Source organism: Plectropomus leopardus, chromosome 12 (genome assembly GCF_008729295.1).
Source record: "Plectropomus leopardus isolate mb chromosome 12, YSFRI_Pleo_2.0, whole genome shotgun sequence".
NCBI lineage: Eukaryota > Metazoa > Chordata > Actinopteri > Perciformes > Serranidae > Plectropomus > Plectropomus leopardus.
The window spans coordinates 30246289-30269593 of record NC_056474.1 but is presented as its reverse complement, the minus strand read 5'-3'; the positions used below and the strand labels follow the sequence as shown (position 1 = coordinate 30269593).

The 23305-nt window shown below is 39.1% G+C and overlaps 1 protein-coding gene across 1 annotated transcript; it reads right to left on the bottom strand.

Annotated features, from left to right (window-relative positions):
* Positions 1–466: 466 nt before the first annotated feature.
* On the bottom strand, positions 467–21175 carry LOC121951544 (protein Niban 1-like). Its single transcript, XM_042497911.1, has 14 exons — positions 20990–21175; positions 16998–17128; positions 16359–16496; positions 16144–16261; positions 15068–15229; positions 9238–9353; positions 9049–9153; positions 7094–7256; positions 5973–6154; positions 5691–5837; positions 5435–5545; positions 4203–4310; positions 3988–4099; positions 467–3622 (listed from the first exon to the last, which is right to left on the bottom strand). The coding sequence occupies exons 1-14, from the start codon at positions 21042–21044 to the stop codon at positions 1815–1817; spliced, it is 3456 nt and encodes a 1151-aa protein (XP_042353845.1). The 5' UTR covers positions 21045–21175; the 3' UTR covers positions 467–1814.
* Positions 21176–23305: the final 2130 nt, after the last annotated feature.

Sequence of the window (23305 nt, the reverse complement as noted above, 5' to 3'; positions counted from 1 at the left end):
TGAAGTTGTGAATTTCTTTTTTTTTCTTCTTGTTTTCCTTTGTTAAAAAACACTGGCCTAAATCTGACAGTAGTTTTTCCATAATCTTGCTGACAGACAGAGAAACAAATCCAACTGAAAACATCATTTTCTTTGAAGAGGTAATTGGGGTTTTTTTTTTTAATATTAGGGAGGTTTTTATCCACTTAAAGTTTTTTTTACTTCCCTGCAGATAGACAAAATTAATGGCAGAGTATATGAGCCAAATATATCACTAGAATTGGTGGAGACCGAAAACAGAGCTAAAAGCAGAGTGAGTAAGTACACATACGTCCGTGGACAGATACATGACTAAGAATAAATGATATTTTTGTTCCGTGTCTGCTGGATGTTTGGTAAGACCTTAACTGTATCAACATACCAATAAATTTATAATGCGATTAGAGGTAAGTGTCGGTCAAATAGCTGACAAAACAGTGAATGCAAGTTAAGATCAAGTTTTTCCATCTTTATTGAGTCTTTTTTTCCCATTTCAATGTAAGTGGAAAAAACAAAGCAATGCAAACAGCAGAATTCAAAATAATTTGTAGCTTTTATTTAAAAAAAAAAAGAAGCTTTTTGACTTCAAAATGTGGTAGTAAAAAATGTGATGCAGTAATAATATAAAAGGTTAACCTTCCTTCCTCCTCTTTTTGTTTTTTCTCACTTTCCTTCCTCATTCGCTAATGTTCACTGTACAATTAAAGGGAAAATTCGCCACCTTTTATGTGGACGTCCAATCAGTGTTGATAGTAAATGCTGTCAATTCCTGAGTGGATGCTATATTTACCAAGAAAGTGAAGTTCACAGCTGCAAAATCTGTTATTCCTTCATCCAGCATTATTATTTGATATGATGGTGATGTTGTTGGAGGCAGGCAGAACTGCAGGTTGGAACAGCAGTAGCTCAGTCCGTGGGGTCTTGTCTTGGGAAATGGCAGGTCTCAGGTTCAATTCCAGATTGATTTGGTTTGTGTGGATTGACAATATTTTTTCAAAATGGAAGAAGAGGTTTGATATTGTCTCTGGGTATTTGGGGTTGTACTCGTATTTAACTCAAAAACAGAACTCCCTGTTGTCTTTGCTTGTATTGCAAACTAGCTCCACTTCCAACAGTAAAAATGGCATCGCAAAATATGAGTGCAGAGGATATTACAGACCAGGAAACATTTTACAGTGCAGCGGAGTTTCGACTAGTGGTCCCTTTGCTCAAACTGCCCTACAATGCCAACAGAACCTGAGTCATGCTGCAATGAATCCCATTGTTTGCAGATTTTGTTGGATGCTGACTCTGAGAGCCTGTGTGTGTGTGTTACTATGCATGAAAATTTTTCAGTGCTGAAGACCCTCAGAATGCTGAAGAAAAACTGGCAAAGACAACCAAGACCAGCAGATCTGAGAGGGCAGATGAATATTGAGTGAGTTTTTTTGATTCCCAACACTGTGTTTTGGCTTGTGCACAATGCGTCGTGGTAGCAAATTTGCGAATCCTTGGATAGCGAAGGAACAACGTGCACTCCTCTCATTATGAGTTACCCCCATTAAGGCAGAGCAAGCCAGGCCATCCTTTTGTCATCCAAGGACTCAGATTTGCATCTTAGTATATGTAGGCACTGCTGGCACACATCTTCAAACATAGCACACACCGAGGAATATATTGTTTTACGGACTATATATACCGTCAACACTGATTGGGCATCCACATAAATCCAAGAAATGTTCCTTTTACTTAGAAACTTTGAGGAAGGTAATAGTAAAGGACATCTGGCTGGAAGATCTTCCAGTCGATTGCAATGACTACATATCTGTATGGCTGCCATTGGGGCAAGGGCTGACCACAGTTTCCACTTCAGTAATCTCAGTCACAAGTTCTCTGATAATAGCCACACTGTCCAGTGGCAGTTCAGTGGTACTCTCTGGCTGTGATTCGACTGGCTGCGTGCTTTGAAAAACCTCCTTTTCCTCTTTGTCTTTCTCTTTCTTTCCTTCATTTTCCACACAAACTCCTCTCTGTTCTGCCTCCTCCTCATCTTCTTTTCTTTTCTCAGTCTCAGGCTTACTACCTTTCTCCTCACCATCTATTCTCTCCTCACCCTCCCTCTGTTCTGTGGTGAGGGCAGTGGTGCTTTCTGCTGGGGGTTCAGACGATCGGCAGCCTTCATTGACGGTCTCACCCACTGATTGGTTTATACCTTTCATTTGCTCTTCACTTCTTTCCTTTTCTATCTCCTCTTCTTTCTCTTCTCCTGTCTGTGTCTCTTCCTTCACCTCTTCGACTGTCTCATGCACCTCCACCTCTTCTGCTGCCTCTATCTTTTTCTCCTCTTTGACTATCTCATGCACCTCCACCTTTTCTGCTGCCTCTATCTGTTTCTCCTCTTTGACTCTCTCACGCACCTCCACCTCTTCTGCTGCCTCTATCTGTTTCTCCTCTTTGACTCTCTCACGCACCTCCACCTCTTCTGCTGCCTCTATCTTTTTCTCCTCTTTGACTCTCTCACGCACCTCCACCTCTTCTGCTGCCTCTATCTGTTTCTCCTCTTTGACTCTCTCACGCACCTCCACCTCTTCTGCTGCCTCTATCTGTTTCTCCTCTTTGACTCTCTCACGCACCTCCACCTCTTCTGCTGCCTCTATCTGTTTCTCCTCTTTGACTCTCTCACGCACATCCACCTCTTCTGCTGCCTCTATCTTTTTCTCCTCTTTGACTATCTCACGCACCTCCACCTCTTCTGCTGCCTCTAACTGTTTCTCTTCTTTGACCCTCTCCACCTCCCAGTTGTCCTTTATTTGTCCTGTCAAGTAGACAGCTCTGTCAGTGGTTTGCCGTTCCATCGTCTGCATTACAGAAGGTGCCACAGAGTCGCAACCAATGGCCTCGCATAGTGACCCAAGCCTGATTTTAACTGAAGTATCTGTACAAGGTGGGGGTGACGATGAGGGGCAGGGATGCTGGTCCGAGGTGTCTTCTGTCACTGTAACTGAGGTTGAGAGGTCAGGTGTTGCAGAACTTTCTGGCGTTGCAGGTGGATCACTTTGAGCACATGCAGCTGGAGCATCTGTGGACTGTGGCGAGGATAGACTGGACATTAGAAGATCGGGGGAGTCTGTGATGGGATTGGTGGAATCTGAGGTTGGTGTACCAACTTCAGCTGCATCAGAGTCAGTTGGGGCTGTGCTGGAAGGCTCAGCTGTAGCTGACTCCATCTTAGAAGGTGCGGAAGTAGCAAGCTGGAATTCTTCTCTGGTTTCCTCGATGCAAGAAGCCTCCTCAGCTGCAGATTCATCGAACTGTTGGGTCACAACAATCACAGGAGACGGAGACACTGTGCTCTGGTCACGGCTTTGAGTCACACCAGGGTCAGGTTTGGCATCAGTGTTAAGATCTGGCTCATTCTTAGGGACTTTCTGACCTCCTTCCTCCACCACAGGAGCAGGTTCTGGATCTTCAGCGGCCGCTGCTGAGGAGTCTCGAGCAGAAGTGGCTGGACTGTCTGGCGCAGAGCGAGGTGGTGTCAGGCCCAGCAGACTGTACTGACTAATGGCCAGGTCTGAGGTGTCCAATAAGAGATTGTTGCTCTTCTTACTGGCTGCATCCTGGACCGCTGAGGAGAGGACAGACAGGTATGTTCAGCAAATGCATAAATTTATAGGACCCAAATGTGTGAATCCTAGCTAGTATGGCAAAGAAATGGCCAACCTTAATGTGCCTTATTCTGCCTTTGATTGGCCCAACATGACGTTCTTATCCTAACCCCAACCACTCCCATTGTACATGCTAAACCTAACCAATCCAACAGACGAAGGCACCAAGTGCTACTACTACTAATAATTATTACTGTTATTAATAATTATTAGTAGTACTAGCCAATCAAAGGGAGAGCAGGGCATTCCTTTGCTGTCCTACGATTTGCTAATTTGGGTCCCAAAGGTCCCAGGACACTTTGGAGTGGCAGCCACCAGTGTTTACCTGTCTCTATCTCCTTGCTGAGGATGCTTTGCAGTACATCATCATAGATGTTACGAACCAGGATGAAACTGCTGTAGTCTGAGAAAATGTACTGCTCAAACTGCTGCAGCTCCTGAACAGAGAAGAAAATGTGATACTTGGTAGACTCAAACTAGTGAAATGAGAAAGAGTAGGAATGTTTCCACTGAAGAGACAGAGCAGTGCGTTTGACCTACATTCTTCCACTTGCTGTCCATTTTGCTGCTGAGAGCGGGCAGAGTGATCTTCAGCAGAGCTTCCTCATAGAGCCTCCTCTGGACAACTCTACTATCATAGTCCAGCTGCTGCTCACACACACGCACACACACACACACACACACACACACACACACAGTGAGAGAGAGAGACTTTTCATTCATAAGATTTGAATGTAGGACCTGAAACATTTCTACACTGTAGTATTGCAACTTTCACTTAGGTAAAAGTTCTGAGTACTTCTTCCACCTCTGAGTATATAGGACTTCTTATTGTGGACAAAAAATAATGTATTTTAATATCATACCTAAAACTAATTTTAATCTATAAAATAATATTTTGTGGAGAACATTGACCCTAAATGATTATCCATATGCAGTAAATAACTACATAACCCACACCCACAACTATAATTACAGTTGTGCAGATGTATACCTTTGCACACCAGTCACTTACACTTACAGTTTACACCCATGCTTGTAAAAAGGAAGACCTCTACAATCAGCACGGTTTCAAGGTGAACACCAAAGATTAGAGTCCTTTGTTCAGTATCTGACCAAATGTCTCCCTCTCTGTTCCTGGGATATGATGTTGACTTATAGCCAGAAAAGTGTTTTTAGCTGAATATTTTATTGTCGCTTTGACCTTTTGAATATAAAATGTCAACACTTTATAATTCTCTCCTATTAGACATTTGTGTGAAATGTAATGATTAGCATATGAATTCCTGAGTTATTGCAAAAAACATGTTGTGTGAGGTCAAAGTGACCTTGACCTTTGACTACCAAAATGTTCTCAATTCATCCTGGGGTCTATGTGGATGTTTGTGCAAAATTTAAAGAAAAAAAAATCAAATTGAAAAAAGAAACCCCAAAACCTTAAGGTGTTCTTGAAATATGTTCACAAGACTGAGACAGATAAGGTTACAATGACCTTGACCTTTTACCTATGACCACCAAAATCTAATCAGAATATCATCATCTTGGAGTCCAAGTGCACATTTGTGTCAAATTTGAAGAAATTTGGACTAACTGTTAACATAACAAAACATGTAACTTAATGTCTATGTCTATGTGCTAACTGCTATGTCTGTTGTCGGCATGGAGCCATAAAAATTATTCCAATTGAGTTTAATCATAAACTGACTTTGGTGCATGCAGTGTCATACAAGCTTGATTTCTAAAGCTGAAAAAGTATTCCTTGCCACCTTTACCTTCAGGACTCTTTCTTTGGCTCTTTCCATCTTGACAGGAATTTGAGACGGCTGTAGTCTGGCTGATGACTGGAGGAACAGCTCTAAGGTGTACACAGTGCTATCCAACAGCTGGAACATTCAAATGAGAAGTACTGAGGGCTTAGAACTTTCTCTGTTTTGCTCAGGCTTATTAAAAGGTCTTGGTTGTATTGAATGTTGTACTTTGCCAAACTCAAATGAAGGCCATGACTGAACCTCTAGCACTGCTCCGTACCTGCTCCATTTCCAGGTGTGCAGAGTTAACCAGCCTCTGAGGGCTGTTCAGTCCAAAGCGCTGCTTTAACTTTTGAAGTTTCTCTGTCAGGCTCTCCACCTGCCCATAGCTCTGATCCAGACTGATGGAGCGCAGAGTGGACAAGGCCTGCAGAGCACACACAAAACCAGATTTTAAACCAGGTATTAATAGAATTTGACTTGGGTAATGTGAGCTTAAGTTTGGGGCAAAAAAATGAAAAGAATCAGATATGCATACACAGCTGACACAAAGGTCTCTCACCTTCTTTGTGTCCTCTGTTCCTCCGTTTGTGTGTGTGAAGGCTGAGTCCATCTGTGTGTGCAGTTTGTGTCGCATCCCCTGAATCCCTGCACTTATGTTTTCCGTCAGAGCTTCAAGGATGGAGGACAGGTAGAGTGCTACAGACTCACTGCACACTTTCTCTGCTTCTTCATGTATACATGCTGCAACATATGCACGCACATATAGGGACACAAAATGTTTACTGTGACTTTTTGTAGGTTACTGTAGGACTCTTATCAGACAGGAAGCTGATATTGCAGCCCTAGATGTTGGTTTATCCTTTTAAAACCTAGTTCAGTTTTCTTGAGCAGCCTTCAGACGACTCTCAAGCTGTTTAACCCTTTGAAACCTGTGCAAAGTGGTTTGATTTTTTTCAAGAAGATGGGGCAAAGCCATTGAGCAACAGGGGGTGTGCGGCACTTCTTCTGCCACTAGACGGCAATACCTGTGACCAATCACACCTGAAGCACTTTTTGCACTTACTAAGGGTTTTTTCCTTAAGTCTAAATTCTTGCTTGTGTTGTACGTCACTTTGGATAAAAGCGTCTGCTAAATGAAATTGTAGAATTGTAGAATTGTAGAACATGGTTAGAGATGTCCCACAAATGACTAGAAATTAGTAAAATGTAACAAAGAAAATGAGCTGAACATTTGTTTTAAAAAGGGGGAAGAATTATTAGGAAATTATCAAAATTATGGGAACATGTCCAGAAAACTACATTCATAGTCATTATTTTATTTATTTTTTAAAGAATATTTTATTGAACTTTTAAGTGTATTCATAGTCATTATAAATGTATATTTAAAATTTGTTACAGAAAAAAATACACATTTTTAAATTTTCTACACTTTTTTGGTTTTATTTTTTACTTTATTTATGTAAACATTTGTTTTGCTGATTTATTATATTATTATTTATTCATTTCTTCCATTTTTCGAGGGCATGTATTGTTAAGTTGATCATTGCCTTTTCCCCTAATGTTTTTGAAAAAAAATCAAACCAGTTTGCTTATGTTTCGAAAAGTTAACTGTGCTGTGTTTGACCTTCCAAAACAGTCAGTCATTTTTCAGGTGTGTTAAAAACTTTACTGGTTCAGTACCTCTGATTTTCTCCTCCAGAAAGAGGTGAGAGGACATTATCTGGTCCAGGTTGGATCTGATTAGAGCCTGATTGGCTGATGCTGTCTGACGACATTCCTCCCTCAGAGCCTCCAGACTTGCAGTAAGTTGTTCCAGCACCAGCGTGTAGGTGGCCTGCACTGTCTGTGATTACACAAACATAACATGATACCATAAAACATTTAGTTTCATATGTGCCAAATTGTTAACAGTTATGTTCAGTGTAACACAGGATAAAATATAGTATTTACAGGGTTTAAAGCTGCAAATGTGATTAATATCTAAATTAAAACAGCTGATGCAGTATTCTAAGAAGACAGAATTTATAAGATAATAATCAGAAATTAGTGGAAAGGAACGACTGAGTACTTTGCATTGCACTGAAAGCATTCATTGCTTTTTGTGGCCACTTAAGGGCAACATTACAAGCTGTAATATTTTCACCTTGTAAAGTTGTTGAGGCAAATTAAAACCAATTACCCATTAAAACCAACCTGATTACCAGAAAAAAGGATGGCATTATAGGTTCCTACAAACCATGGATACTTTATATTTGCATGTTATTCTGTAGTTGATATGTTGAAACTTGACATTTCAACAATGCTGTGGTTGACATGTGGTTATGTTTAGGCGCAAAAGCCAATTGGTTATGATGAGAAGTGTTTCTTTTTTTCTTTTCTGCTTAAATTTCTGGTTTGGGGAGCACAAACCAGCTAGACAAGAAGTAATGCGAAATAGCACCCACGTTTGCGGTTAAAAAGTAGCTGGAAAAAATGCCACAAGTCACAAAAAAAATGTTTACATTTAGGGGCTGAAAAGCTGCTGAGATTAACACCTATGGTTGCTAAAAAAAACATGTTAAGGGGCTAAAAAGTTGTGGATATGCATGATTAGTTAATAAAAAACAATAGCTTTTGTTGTTTGTTGGTCTTGAACAGTGGTCTGCAGTGATCTGCAGCTTTGCAGGCTGCCTGTGTGTCATGCCACCCACCATCCCCTCCAACTCCCTATGACAAGTTCACTTTAGAAATGTAACATTTGTGGTTTGCAGAAATGCACATTGCCAACATTTTCTTGTGGTGACTTGGCAAATTAACACTTCCAACAGACACAGAGCTACATTAGAATTCATTTGGAGTTGTGTTTGTGGCGACTGGATGAATGTTAGTCCAACATTCACTCTGCTTTTAGTTCTGGTTTGGTCTCCACCATCATGTGAGAAAAATATCTTGCTCTTTAACCACTAAATGCTTCACTGTGTTTGCTGTTTGGTGCTGGGCAGGTGGTGCACAGTGGGTTTATCAGGTGCCAGCTGCTGCTGGAAATTAGATTAATAGAAGTAGTAAGAGTGAACCAAAACAGTAAAGCTGTGGGCGACAAAACCAAAACAACCAACAACCTAAAAGATGCTAAAAAGCTCCCTAGAGTTGTGGGAACAGTATAGTTACACGTTAATGCCTGTGGGTGTGTTGTTATGTGACCTATTTCACATATAATAAACACACATTTTTATACATTAATATAAAGATATGTACAAGTGCATTTTCAGGATAAAATCTGTGTTATTTAATTTCAGAATTCAACTTCAGTTTCTGAATTCTGAATTTAGTTGCGCATGAATTCTTCCTTACTGTTCTCTTGTGCTGTGTTCAGACGCCTTTCAAAAGCTATTTAACCCTTTGAACCCTGAGTAAATTGGTTTAATTTCTTTGAAATCACTGTGATCACACAGCTGCAGGAGGGATGTGCTCATTGGCCATCAGTTGTGATCTTCAGTGTGTCCATGAAAAAATGTTTTGGCTGAGACACAGGCAACATGAGGCAACGCACCAGTTGGCTTTCGTCATTGCTACTTCTTTGATGTGGGTTTAGTATATTTGAGCCTGACTTTTCATCACACCTCTGTCGTGTTGGTTGGTGTATAAATTCAACTCACTGCCAACCACTGTCGTATCCTTTCAGTCTTCTTGCCCTTCACTCTAGACTGAAGTTGGCTTTGTAACCATGGCAACACTTCCTCCATCACCTGGCAAGCCAGCACCTACACATGCAAACACACATTTTAATAAGCAAGAGAAGGAACACCAGAAACAGACAGAAAGCGGAGGTGTGTGTGTTTGCTGACTTGTTCCTCAGTGCCCAGCAGCATTTCCCAGGAGTCATAGCATCCTTTGTCCTGTCGGTAGAGTTGGAGGGCTCGAATGTACGCCTGGCTCTCATAGGATGAATCACACCAGGGGTCTACAGAAAGGAGATATAAAGGAAATTGGTTGAAATCATGTTTCAACTACTGTGTGTGTCTCAAGTTTAATATATCTTCTTTCTCTGTGCCATACAACACCATTGTTTTCCCAAAAATTAGTAAAAACATTGTGAGTCACACTGTTGCACTGGGTGACATGTTCCTTCCTTACAACCAAATGTAGATTAATCCGCCACTTAAAATAATCCCCAACAAGTGCACTATTTGGCCCTGTTTGAGTAACGTTTATTAAAAACTACAGACAAGCTCCTTCAGGATCCGTTGTGGTTCTCTGGTTGAGGAAGGGTTGGATTAGGTTTGCGACTTTTGGTGCAAAAAGCCCCAAAACAAACAAACAAAAAAAATTAAAAAACTAAACAGCAAAGTCTCATTCCAAAAATCAGGACCTGGTTACTCAAGGTTATCCACATATCTTGTGAGCAGTTTCATGAAGGAACTATTTTCTCTCTACTGAACTACACCTACCAACTATATCTCCATGAAGAAGCAAGCGTGTATATACTGCTAGCTCACCCAGTACCACAGACCTAGCTAATGTTGCTAGATACACGCTGCCTTCTACGTTGTGATACGGTTGTCTGGTGTAGTTCAGTTAAAAAAAAAGTTTCCTGAGCAGTTTCATGTAGGAACTATTTTCTTACTACTGAAGCGGGTTACTCAAGATAATCCACAGACCTTGTTGTGGGCAGTTTCATGTAGGATCTATTTTCTTTCTACTGAACTAAACCCACCAATCGTATCACTGCGCAGAAGGAAGTGTGCATCTACTCATGGACAAGAGATTTGTGCTCATGATAGCATAAGATGTAAACATTAATGGCGTCTTCTTCGGCTAAGCAATAACATAAGCTAGTTCAGCGGTGCTTGGTGAGCTAGCAGTAGTGCACACTTCCTTCTGTGAGTTGATGCACGTTTGAGTGTAGTTCAGGAAAGAAGATAGTCCTTTAGTAATACAGGTAAGACTATGTATTTCTGATTTCAGGGTGAACTCCTGTAAGGCATTAAACGCCCCAAAAATAATAATGTAAAAAATACAGTATATATTTGTGATTTGTTATTTTAAAAATTACATTTTAAGTAGGAACTATGGGCTTGTAGCTGAGAGAGATACTCAAAGTATTGAGAAATAGACTAAACTATTATTGGGGTTGGCCTTAAAAATCTCTCACAAAAGTAAATGTGATTCTTGCGTCACATCATGCATGTGTCCCAGTCACTGCTATAATTTCTGTTGTTCAGACTCTGCAGTTAGTTCTGGTCTTGCTGTGTTTAGTAGTTTTAGGTTTCACATCTCTAATTTATGTCCTGTTTTCTTCCGTTTTATATCCAAATATTAATTCTTTTGTGATCTTGTTCCCCATTAAGGTTTTTGGGCATTCTAAATTGATGGAGGATGTTTGAGGAACAGAAAGCTATACAAATGCTGAGTAAGTATATTTATCATTAACACCATCAGTGTAATTCACACTTGTGCCACTCAAAACTGAAGCAGGCAGCATGAAATCATTTCCCTGCTGATGTCACTGACATGTGATGTGCTCCAGTGCTTTAAGGGTACACCAGGAATACAGTTTGAAGTACAAAACAGTCACTCAGTTGACAGAAAACACACACACACACACTCACCCAATGTGGTGACATAATTTCCTTTACAATTTAAAATTTTTATTTCACATCACTGCAACCAGTTTGGTGGCAGTAGGGCGCCCTTTGGGCTGACTCTGGAGATGGTCCATCTTAAGTACGACATGGTGCATTTAAAATGGTAATGAAAACGCAAATCAGTGTGACATGGATTTATTAGGTGTGGCAAAAATGCCAATGGAAAATCTGGTAACAACAGACATTGTTAGAGAGGCCTAGTGCTCAGTGGGGAAAAAATGCAGCTCAATTCCCTTTCAGATGAGCTTTATAGGTGCAGTGTGAAGGACTGAAGGGGAAATATTGGCAGAAATATAATATTTATTACAATGTTTGTCTTAGGTGTATAATCACCTTGAACTAAGAATCGTAGTGTTTTTGTTACCTTTTGTTACCCCTGAAACTCGTTTAGTTATGCATGAAGCCAATAAAGTTCAACTACCAGGGTAGAAAATTGGAGTTGTTCTGTAAGTAGAGCAGGCGCAATAGAACTCTCTGCCTGCCAAGCAGCTAACTTCAATTTAGCCCCTCTCTAATCTGAATGAGGATAAAACAATTTAATCTTGGGGCTCTTTGAGACTTTAAAAATGTCATTGGACTGAATGGATCAAATTCTGATGGTGAAACATGTCATTTCATGTGGGTTTTGATGCTTAGAAAAATGTATACACCGATTTACAGATGTCTGTTTTACATTGCATGCTAATGGGAAAAAGTATGTCTTTTGGGGCCTAATGGCATCATGTGACCCATCAAGTTGTAGTCACTTGGTTTGATGTCAAGTTGGCTTGGCAAAGTCTGGCACACTTCCCTAGGGTCTGATATGGAGTAGGTCCTCTGTTGTGGTGTGTGATATGTTATTTCTACAGTAGCCCAGAACTAACACAGCAAACACTGTATCTAGATAAGGCCATTCACATTTTTGCATCAACCACCGTAGTTCTCAGTTGTTTGCAAGTTTCAGTTTTGCATCCTGCAACCTCACTGCTGGTTGCCGCTAAATCCCACACACTGGGCCTTTTAAGGTACAACGTGTATGGGTGTTTAAAACACATTGGTTTAGTATTCAGCACAGCAATATTACTGATCTTCTCAAGTAGCAACATTAAATAAGCTACCAACCCTGCTATCCAACGTTTTGCACCTAAACTGTCTTACTGTATTTCCCAAGGAAATGCCTGTTTTCCTCAAAATTATACGCATCATCTCAAAAGACCGTAAACCAGCTTAATGAACACTGTATTTAATGTTTTTTATGGCCAGGAGTCCAGGCTGACCATAACATTTGACATGTTATCACCTTATAAAGTTGCTCATGTGTTAGCAAACAATTGCCTGTTTAAACATCTAGCAGACATGAAGCAACATTAGCATTTATGTATGCTTAGTCTTAATTAAATATTAGCTCTACTTCTCGCTCTGTTTTGGTATCCACCAACATGAGAGACAGATAAAGTATGCCAGCAAATGCTAAACTATGATCGCCAGCTGGTTGCCAGCTTTGTTAGTCTACTGTTTGGTGCTGGGCGGGTTGTGAGATGAAAACGGCTTGCTGCTGCTGCTGTAAAGTAAGTTGATGAGAGCACCGAGACTCAATTGGAACAGTAAGGATGTGGGCAAGAGCACCAAAAAACATGAGCTAAAAGATGCTCAGTAGAGCTGATGTGAGTTGTTGCTATAAGCAATTTGTTTCATGTTACCCAAGGTCATTTGACCCATTGTTATTTAAAAAACAAAGTTGATTGGTGCATCTCAAAGGAATTTCAATAAGACTTACTTTGGTAATCTTGTAAGAGAAAAAGAGAAATGTCTTTTTTTTGTGGAAGTTCCCCCGTTTACTCAATTTTATCTGGTAAAATGAAACAGAAATGCTTGTCAAGACTTGTTTCATGTTATTTATTTTTGACACTAGAGGGAGCCATCTCTAGTTTATTAAATCAAAGAATTAAAGTTCCAAAAACGTAATAAGAGTAAATTTAAAATGTTGTTTGGAAGAGAAAAAGACTCATATATTATTTTGGAATTAATAAGGTCGACACTTTAAGTCACTGCTGGCCAGCTGTTTGTTGTTTCCTGTTTCGGCTGACAGTATCTTAGTAGCTGTGCAGATATGACATGCCATACTTTCGCAACCTTATGACTTAAAGTAAAGCAGTAGCTTTTGCTTTGTATCCTTGCTAACCACACAGGAAGTCAACAGCATTAATATTTTTATCTGTCGCCAGGGCAACTGCCACCACAAATGACAAATTGACAAAGAGCCAGCCAGTAAGACAATTCTCACTCTTCAGCGGGTTTAAATAATCTCATCTGACATTACAGACACGTTAAAGTGTTGAGACCTGTTTAAATCATCAGAGGGCCCACACCACCTCAGCAGATGGTGGTTATGACTCAAATACCATTTTGGCAGTTAAAAAAAACTGTTCAGATTTTTTAAAAGGGTACATTTTAAGGCATGTGGTGTTGTGCATCACTGGTCAGTTTTAAATTAACATCACCTATATTATTGATGATATCTCTTTTTTTTTAGGTACTTCATATTTTCTTGTTTTAATTGATTTAATTCTTTGTCAATATTTTTGGGATTAATTTCACATTTTGGAAAATAAGCATGTTTGCTTTCTTTACAAATGTAGAAAACAGGAGCAAGGACTAGCTTAGCACGAAAATACTAAATGTTGTATCTCAAATGTTTAATTAGTAACTCGAAAGCAAAAAAAGTGAAGTAGACAATGTGTGATAATAGGGGGTTGTTTGGCGTGCTGTAACCAAGAAATAGTTTCAGCATCTCTAAAACCATGAACTGTCATTTTTACATTTCTCTTTGTATTCAGATTAAAAATCAAGTTAGAGGTTGAGTCAGCTCAGTCACTAGAAGCCAATGTTGGCATTGTGCATTTCTGAAAACCATGGATACCTTACCTTTTTACATTATATACGAATCATATCAATATTTCTGAAGTGACATAGTTCTCTTTTCATCTAGTGAGTAAGTGACTTAGTGGGATGGCTGCCAGCTGCGGACCACTGTTAGAGATCAACAAACAAAAAAACAGTTGTTTTTTGGCAACACATCAACAACATTTCCAGTGGTGATTGTCCCACTAAAACCAGGTATTTTAACCCAAAAGATCCATTTTCCTTATCATGACCAGTAGTTTTTGTGCCTAAACCTAACCACGTAAACCACAGCATTGTAGAAACGTTAAGTTTTGTCATATCCGCTACATTATAAGTTAAAAATGTTACTTTTCTGTGGTTTTCAGAAACATACAAAGCCAACATTTACGAGGTACCAAACCACTGAAATGTTCATCAGTGAATCACAGCCAAGTCAGGGAACTGGGTCAGGCAGGTGAGTCACTCAAAAAGTTTGATTGTATAAGCTAATATTTACTAGCCTGAGCTACTGGCCATAAAAGATTAAGAAAGACTATAACAGAGACGTGTAGTAAATAAGGCAATATATAGTTTCATGTCAGAGAAAGTTGTTTGACATATCATCTCTTCTTGAAGGATACTTTGCTGATTTTCAACCAGCTTTGCATCAAACGGTAGTACGACCCACCTAAACTAGGCAGTGCTGATCAAATATAAATCCAAATTATGATACTGCACTGCCTATTTCTTGCCCCAAATGTTTGTGGAAACATGTTTTAGTGCCCTGTTTAGCTGTAATAGCGAGAGCTTGTTAACAGGAAGTGGGCAACATACTGCTCTCTGCACAGTGAAAATGGAGGCCGAAAAAACTTGAATCAAACGGTAAAACTAAGCAGTGCTGATGAAATATAACCTTAGATTCTGTTAGTGAGTTACATATTTCTCAGCTCTGTTTCACCGTAACTGTAATACGATATCTGTAACTATCATCATCATCTTCTCATCTCTTAGAAAGAAAGTAAATAAGTGCATTTCCAAATATGTTTGAACTATTCTCTTTGGCAGCTGAGACTTTATAAGGGTTGTTTTCTTCCGATGAGAGTTAGCCCCCACTTTCAGCTACGGCTTGCATTACATTAGCAAATGTGTGGGTGAGTGTGTGTCTTACCAAGGTTGCCGTGTCTAATGCAAGTCTTGAGGGTAGACAGAAAGTTATCTCGTTCCTCTTCCTGTTGGAACAGGAAGCATGTATGGCCCATGTAAGGCAGGTGCAGATACACAGCAAGGGCAGCTGGAGACGATACCACTGAAGAAGAATCCTCCTTCACTCCTAAACACACACATGGACACACACAACAGTTTACAGATATTGCTTGACTGTTTTTTCTGAAACATGAATTAGCGGCATTAACCATGAACAATGCTCAATCCTGTAATGTTGATCAAACTGGTCATTTCTCATTAGCTGGCCACCAATGTTGATAGATGTTGATGTTTGGTTGAATTAAAGTTACAATTTCAAGTGACCAAAATTCAATGGCAGGACAACATCTAATGCCAACATCAATCTGATGCACATTACTGAAGGCAGGTGATATTTTGTTGGTTTCAAGTTGTGTTGTTGATTAACAAAAATCCCACGTTCTCTTAACATCTCATGCCAATTTCTTCTTGATGTAAATAACAATGTTTGATCATAAGGTATGGAAAACAAACCCAATGTCTGCCAAGCATCATGAAGTTTGCAACAACACAACATGGATTTCTAACACAGCAGACATTTAAAATATCCTCAACCTGATTATAATTCCAACCAAAATTTAACATCTGTCTAACTTTAGGGCCCACACCTTTCTGACATCATTTGAGAATCTGAGAAACTACAATTTTGGGTACTTTCACATTGGCTTCATTAGCCATAGTTAGCCGCTTGTTGTGAACCCAGAATCGAGCTATTGTTAACTTCTGTAAAGATGTTGTTACATTGGAATAAATTGTAAAAGGGACTTCTGCACACTGTCTAACTTGTAATGCCACTTTTGTTTGCAACGTTTCTGTGCTAGAACTTCATCAGGCGATCAGAATGAAGGTCTAGTACTGAAATCTCACAAATAAAAGTGATATTGCACATTAGACAGTGTGTGGGAGTCCTTTTGGTCAATCCGTCCCTCTCCAACGCACCCGTCTCATGTGATAGATGTGCAATGTGTTCTTCTGTTGGATATTGGAATATGTTAAAATTACCATTGAGTATTCCTGCACAGGTCTGCTCCAAGTGAGCTCTGGACTCCTCCTCTGTGGTGAACACACTGCCCCCTGCTGGCTGGAGGACCAACTTTGCTGCACATCCACGATTGAAAGACTACAGGTGAAAACAGAGAAAACAATCTCCAGTACTAGCATACATTTCATTTGTATTATGAATGATTTTCGTGAGTGTGTATATATGTGAGTCTCACCTCCATGTTTTCATGTATCTCCACTTTGTAGTCACGTCTCAGGATGGTGTATCTCTCTCTGCATTTCTTTCCCTGCTCATCCCAGCAAGAGAACTTTACATTCCCTTGGTACAGCACTTCCTCTGGAGCATACTGAGGCTGTAAGTACACACACACACACACACACACACACACACACACACACACACACACATTAAACTTTACACATTTACCTTTTCAAAAATTGGCAGATTTTCCTGCCACATCCAGCATGTGTGTAGTCAGCAAAAAATTCTCTCCTCAAACTCATCAATTGTGGCTGCTTAATGAACGACTCTACATGTCACACTATGCTCTATGTACCCTTTTAGCGTCTGTTTTGGATTGTCATGGGTGGCGTGTCCTGTGTTTACTACTCTTCCATCTCACTCCACGCAAACTTTCTCACTCTTTATAAAAGACAAGTTGCTGAGTGAGTCTCAGAATGATGTGGCTCAATGTGTCTCATACAGACACTAAAAGGCGCCTCGCTACATTGATACTGAGGACCACCGACCAAAGGTCGCTATTTGACGAGTTTGGAGTAAGAGCACCCTGTCAGCCAGTGTTAACAGGGCATTGTTGAGTGTTGATGGACAGATCTACAGGTGCAGCTCTTACCCCTCTTGTGAGCAACAGGCCCCTCCCCTCTTTCTTAGGCTCCACCTCTTGGTGTAAATGTCCGATGTAGGCTGCAGAATACTGCTGACAGTAAAACACACGGAAGCGCTGGAATGAACTGTCCACAAGTCCTGCAAACACACATACATAGATGCACATATTTTTAAAAAATGATATCATACTGTATTTATCTCTGTTTATCTGGACCCTTTAAAAATATTTTGTTTTCCACCTCAAAAATTAATAATCACCTTATTTAATTATTGCATGGAATAATTAGTACATCCTAACCATAGGCGCAAGATTTGGTTTTAATGGGGAACAAGTGCATATTACTGTAAAAGCTGCACTATGTTTTAAAATTTTAACAATGGATTGAATGCCAGCATGTTATATGAAAGTGGACACTTACAGATGAGCCCACACAGAATGATCATCATACTTTGCTGTTTACATCCCACCTGGCTTATTGTTCAGTTTTATGCCCCATATCTTTACTGTTTTGGTTCACTCTCATCAAACTTATTACCCTTGATGTAGGCTTATAAAAGTTGTGATAAACCAACTGTACACTACCCTCTTAGCGCCAAACAGCAGACAGACAAAAATAGTGACCAGCTGCAGAACATAGTTGAGTATTTAGTCAAAGTCACGTCAAAGTCAGCTTTATTGTCAATTCTGACATGTATGTTAGACATACAGTGCAAATAAGTACAATTAGCTTCTTAAGAGACAGATATTTTTGTCAGAAATTGGAGACCAAAAACAGAGTTAAAAGGAGAGTAAAGATTGGTCTCCAAATATATAAAATAAAAGACTCCAAATATTTTTTTCCTGTAGACATTTCAACTGGTTTTGTCAAAATTATTTCTGTAATCTACTATTTTTTTTTTTTTTGCAATTTATGGTACATTTCATACTGCAATTCAATTTATGTGTCTGAATAATCCCATGTGGGACGGGTCATACAAATGACCATACAAGTAAATAAAATATTAATTAATTAATTAATTCATACTAAGTTGCTCATTGCCTGTTTTTTTTCCATGTTTTTAAAATAAATCATACCACTTTGCTTAAAGTTCAGAGGTTACATACTTGTGAAAGATGTCCAAGGTTTTGAGGGGTTAAATACTCATGATGATTGATTTAATCAAGCTTAGAAAGGGGAAATGTTAAATGAAATAACATAACATAACACAGATACAATTTGTACTACCTATAGAGGCAAAATGCTCAAGTATTAATGATGGAATCATAACAAATCATATGCAGGTGTGATGCTGTTTAACATGTCTGAATTGTCAATAGTTTTTTTTCCAGATCTCATTCTCTTTAATCACACCAAAAGTATTAATTTACAGATCTGAAGATCTTTTTGGGAGGGCAAAATCCATCTTTAATAACATCTTCAAACCAGTGTCTGTATGAGATTTGTCAAATGTCTTGAGAGAGATGAGAAGGGTAAATGTTCTCCCTTAACTGGAGCCTCTTGATGTGTTTGAGTGTGGCTCAGTCATAATCTATTGTTTATCATTTGTTTACACTGTATGACCATTATCACACATTGTTTGGGTCACTTACAGAGTGACCCAAACACTGTGACTGACTTTCATCTTACACACACACACACACACACACACACACACACACACACACAGATCAGACAACCCATAATAATGTAATAGTTGGAAATGGCTGTAATTACATTGTAGCAGATTAGTGACAGGATGTGGTTGTGCTGATAACATGTATGGGAATGCACACATTGACATAAGCAACTCACAAAGTGCATCATGTTGTACAATTTTTGTTAGTCAATTTTAAATTTTAAAGTTAGTTTGAATTTAAAATTATAAAGTGTGCCTTAATCCCAAAACACATTTTTATTTATCACACTTTCAATGACAAAAAGTTACTGTCCCAGTGTCTTGGTGGTTAATGTGAGTACCATAAACCAGACGTCCCCACGTTGTTTCCGGGGACCTTTGCTGCATGTCACACCCCTCCCCATGTTTCCTGTCTGTGCTTAGAGCTGTCTAATACCGACCACCGAATGATATGTGATGCCATCCTCATGTAGAAACACTTTTAAAGTGCAGTCTGATACAACGTCCCAAAAATGACCATAGATTTGAATGAACTGTTCTGTAATAGTGTCAGTGCGGTATTCAGTTTTTTTTTTCTCTAACAAGCAATAGTCATCACTGACGTAACTTGTTAAAATTCTTCTTACAGTCTGCCTTATTAATATGCATCTTGGCTAAAGTGGTTATCTTACCTCCAAAAATCACCCAAACCAGAACACTTCATACATGTCTCATGAGATAACAATTCCTACACTGTCACTCATAACACACTAAGGGACTGTTGGTTACTAATGAGAGAGGAGGGGAGTAGTGCAAAACGGGGGATGGATATCATTTTTGAAGCACTGGGTAGGGAGTTATGGGTTGTTTTTTTTTTAAGTTGGGGAAGAGACATTCAACTTTGGTAGTTGTATTTTATACCCTCAGAAACCACGAACCAGCACTTGGGTTTGAAAATCTCTAAAAATCTGCCCAAATGAAATTTTATTTATATAGCACCTTTCAAACCAAACTAATGCATTTCAAGTGCTTTACAGTTAAATTGAAGAAACAAAAACAAAACAACACAGGAAATAAGCGAAAATAGATCTTAGAAAATGGATCTTAATAAATAGAATAAGTATCAACCATGAAATTGTGATAGTAAGACACTACACAAAAGCCAGAATAAAAAGTTAGGCTGTTAGTCTACATTTACATTTATTTCCAGGGAGCTTGGAGGGCCCCCCTTTAATTGGGGCCCTGGATAAGAAGTCCCACTCTCCTCTCCAATACAACAACCCTGTGTTTTTTTGTGGCTGGTGGAGGATGAATGAGAAAAAGGTTTATAGATTTTACAGAATATGCTCATTGACTGTACTGTATTTGTGGGAAAGCAATGAAACATAATTCACAGTTTGGGCCACACAAACTTCTGTTTCACTGACTGTGTGAAGAGTTTTGACAGTATGACTGTGCATTTTAAAACTGTAAGAACATATAAAGACTCATGTAAAATAATGTGGCATTTGAGGATAAACTAGTTCTAAATCGATGTTCAGATTTAAAGCAGATGGTAAACCAACATTAACATTGCCAATAGGGGTCGACCAGTACAGTTTTTTTTAAAATTCAATTCAATTTCAATTTTATTTATAAAGCCCATTATCACAAAACACATTTTGCCTCAGAAGGCTTTAAAGCATACGACATCCCTCTATCCTTAGACCCTCATATCATCTAGGGAGAAACTCTCCCAAAAAAACCTGTAACGAGGGAAAAATGAGAACGATAACCAATATTTGGAACTGATATGTATTACCAAAAAAAAAAAGAAAATATTTATATATTTAAAATTTGGAATATAACAAACTCTAACACAAAACTTTGTTTAAATGCCTTTAGCCATGTTTTAGCAAAACTGATATGTTCAGCATCATATGCAGCCAGTTGCCAGCAACTTTTTTTATTTATGAATATATGAATATTTTTTCAAAAAAAAAAGTAGCTCCCTGTGGTTTTACAAAGTAAATGTTCTTCCCATGCTAACAGTTTCTTTGCACTTTTTAATTGAATAATTTGATTGGTGATTGGTGAATATACAGATAATCGGTAAAATGCCACATATTGCCCTGATAACTATGATTACAAGTGTTACCATCAGTCCTACACACACACACACACACACACACACACACACACATACATCCTGACCACTTCTGTTATTTCTCCTTTACTTCACTTTTCTGTCTGCTTCTCTTCCTCTCTATTTATCTGTTTTTTTCTCCTTGTAAAACCTCAAATCGAGCAGTCATACACTATAAGATACCTCGGCCAAAAGTCCTCCTTGAGGATTCCACACAAGAAGTGCTGATAGAAATGTAGTTGTATAGGAAAGTAGGAAAAAATATCTCTCAGTTTTACCTTTGATGTTGCTGATTTTAGCCTCGTCCAGCAAGCCAGAGGAAGATGCTCCCATAGTGTTTCTCTAATCCCTTCTTCTCAAATTAAAACTGAATTCAGTTCTGTGTATGTACACACACAGAGTATACACAGGAAACCTGTATGTCAACTAAATGAGCTGCTCTGATGTGTCAAGAGGTTTTTGCTCAGCTCATTTCCTCTGTTTGGCGATGAGGCAGTGTGTGGTGAGCGGGGCGGTAAAACAGGAGGTGAAATCTGTCACAGCAGTCATCTCAGCAGCTTCAACACCAGACACGAGTGTCACAGCCTCCCCTGTAGGGCCATCTGCTGGTGAACACGCAAACAAGGCAGCATTTTTAGGTCCAGTGAGGCATGTTACTCTAACATCAGTGGAGTTACCACTTAAAGGTTAGTCTTTCACAAATGAAACCTAAAACATAGGCCTAAGGGTTTGACTGTTTTATTGTCAAAAGAAACTAAGGGGTCTTTTAATTTAGGGGGTAAATTAAGGAGTATTAAAGGTACTTGAAAGGAATACTTAACCCTCCTAAAGGTGTGTCGGTGGTGAAGGTGTAACCCTTTGGGACCTGGAGTGACATCACTTTTCTTGTGCTGCATTCAGACGCCTTTTACATGTATTTTGTTTAAACCTGTGAACCCGGAGCAAATGGGTTTGTTTCCAAAACATGGGAAAAAGGCAAAGAAACTTGGTGCAAAAATGCTCCACACACAAAAACAAGGAATTAATAGATTAAAAAAAATAAAGGGGGGGGGGGGGGGGGGGGGGGGGCCACCTGATAACCACAGGCACTGACTGGGGGATGTACACTTTCCAGGAAGTGATGGGGAATTTTAGAATATATAGAATTACCATAATTACATATTTAAAATTATGTTGCATAATTTTTATTATTTCATTTTAATCTCTTTTTTTCACATCCGTTTGTCTGTTTATTTGGGTTGGGGTTTTGTTGTTCTCTCTCTAATATTTGGGTCCTTTCTTCTTTTGTTGCTCATTGCCTTCTTCCCATGTTTTCGAAAGAAGTCAGGCTAATATGCTCAGGTTTCAAGGGGTTAATCGCAAAGAAAACTTTGTTGTTCTCTCATGCCTCCATGATGAGCTAATAATCCAAAAAAAGGTGGACATTCTTGATGAAATGGAGTCATAGGGGGCCATGTTTTACAACAACATATCTATAGTGTCCCAGGGATGTTGTTTCTTTTTTCTGGCTGTCGCCATGGTTCCCTTGTCTATAAGTCTGTGGGACTTTTCCATTGTATTTTGGATTATAGCAGAAGTTCTGTGGCAAACAACCATGTATGATACTAAGATGTTTTGTTCAGCAAGATCATTTTCCATTGTTTCCATTCTTTTACTGTGTCAATACTAGGGGTAGGGGGAAAATTTGATTCTTGGATGCATTGCGACGTGGATGATTCCGAATCGATTTATATATGTCATATAAGTCGATTTTTTTCTAACTTAATTTTGAAGGACCGAAAAAGGCAGAACATGGAACTCTAAACTGCAGAAGTGCAGCAGCCGCCCGGACAGTCTATTGGGTGAACATAGCAGAGATATGTGAAGATGGCTGAGTGCGAAATTCAATCAGCACCCTCTGGATTAAAAATGAGTTTATGGAAGCACATCTGCCGTGAGTCCTCTCAAGACACAGAGGAAAATCTCACACCAAAACATGAGTGTTTGACAACCAACTCGTAGGTGCAGTCAAACATTCACTGGTGGAAAGTGATTTCTTTAGTCTTTCTAGAAGAAGTAGGCCTCCTCAATTTTTTTTTCCCTGAGTAAAATGATTAATGACACAGAGCAGAAGTTGAAGTCAGAGTCCTGCAGTCAGGAGAGGTTGTCCTATTATCAGCACAATATGCTCAAATTTACCTGAAGTTTATTTAAAACAGAGCTTTTAATTTGTATATAATGCTGGATAGTTTAATAAATAATAATAAATCATATGTTTATTACACTCCAACACACCATGGCCAGATGAAACAGTGTCAGGGAACTATGAGGGAAAAAACAAACCACAAAAAAAGCAAAATAATCGTTCAGTAATAGAGGCAAAATGTTCAATTAATTGTGATATTAATTTTAGGTACAATTGCCCAGCCCTAATGCAAGTTGTGTCATACTAAGTTAAAATATTTTGGGAACATGACAAACATCAGAAACCAAATTACACGTTTCCACCCAAATGAGGAGGAAAAACAGCTGGCTGCCAACCAGACAACCATTGAGCGAATGATCACAAAGCATGACAGACATACCTCTTCCATTTCTTTATTAATAAAAGATAA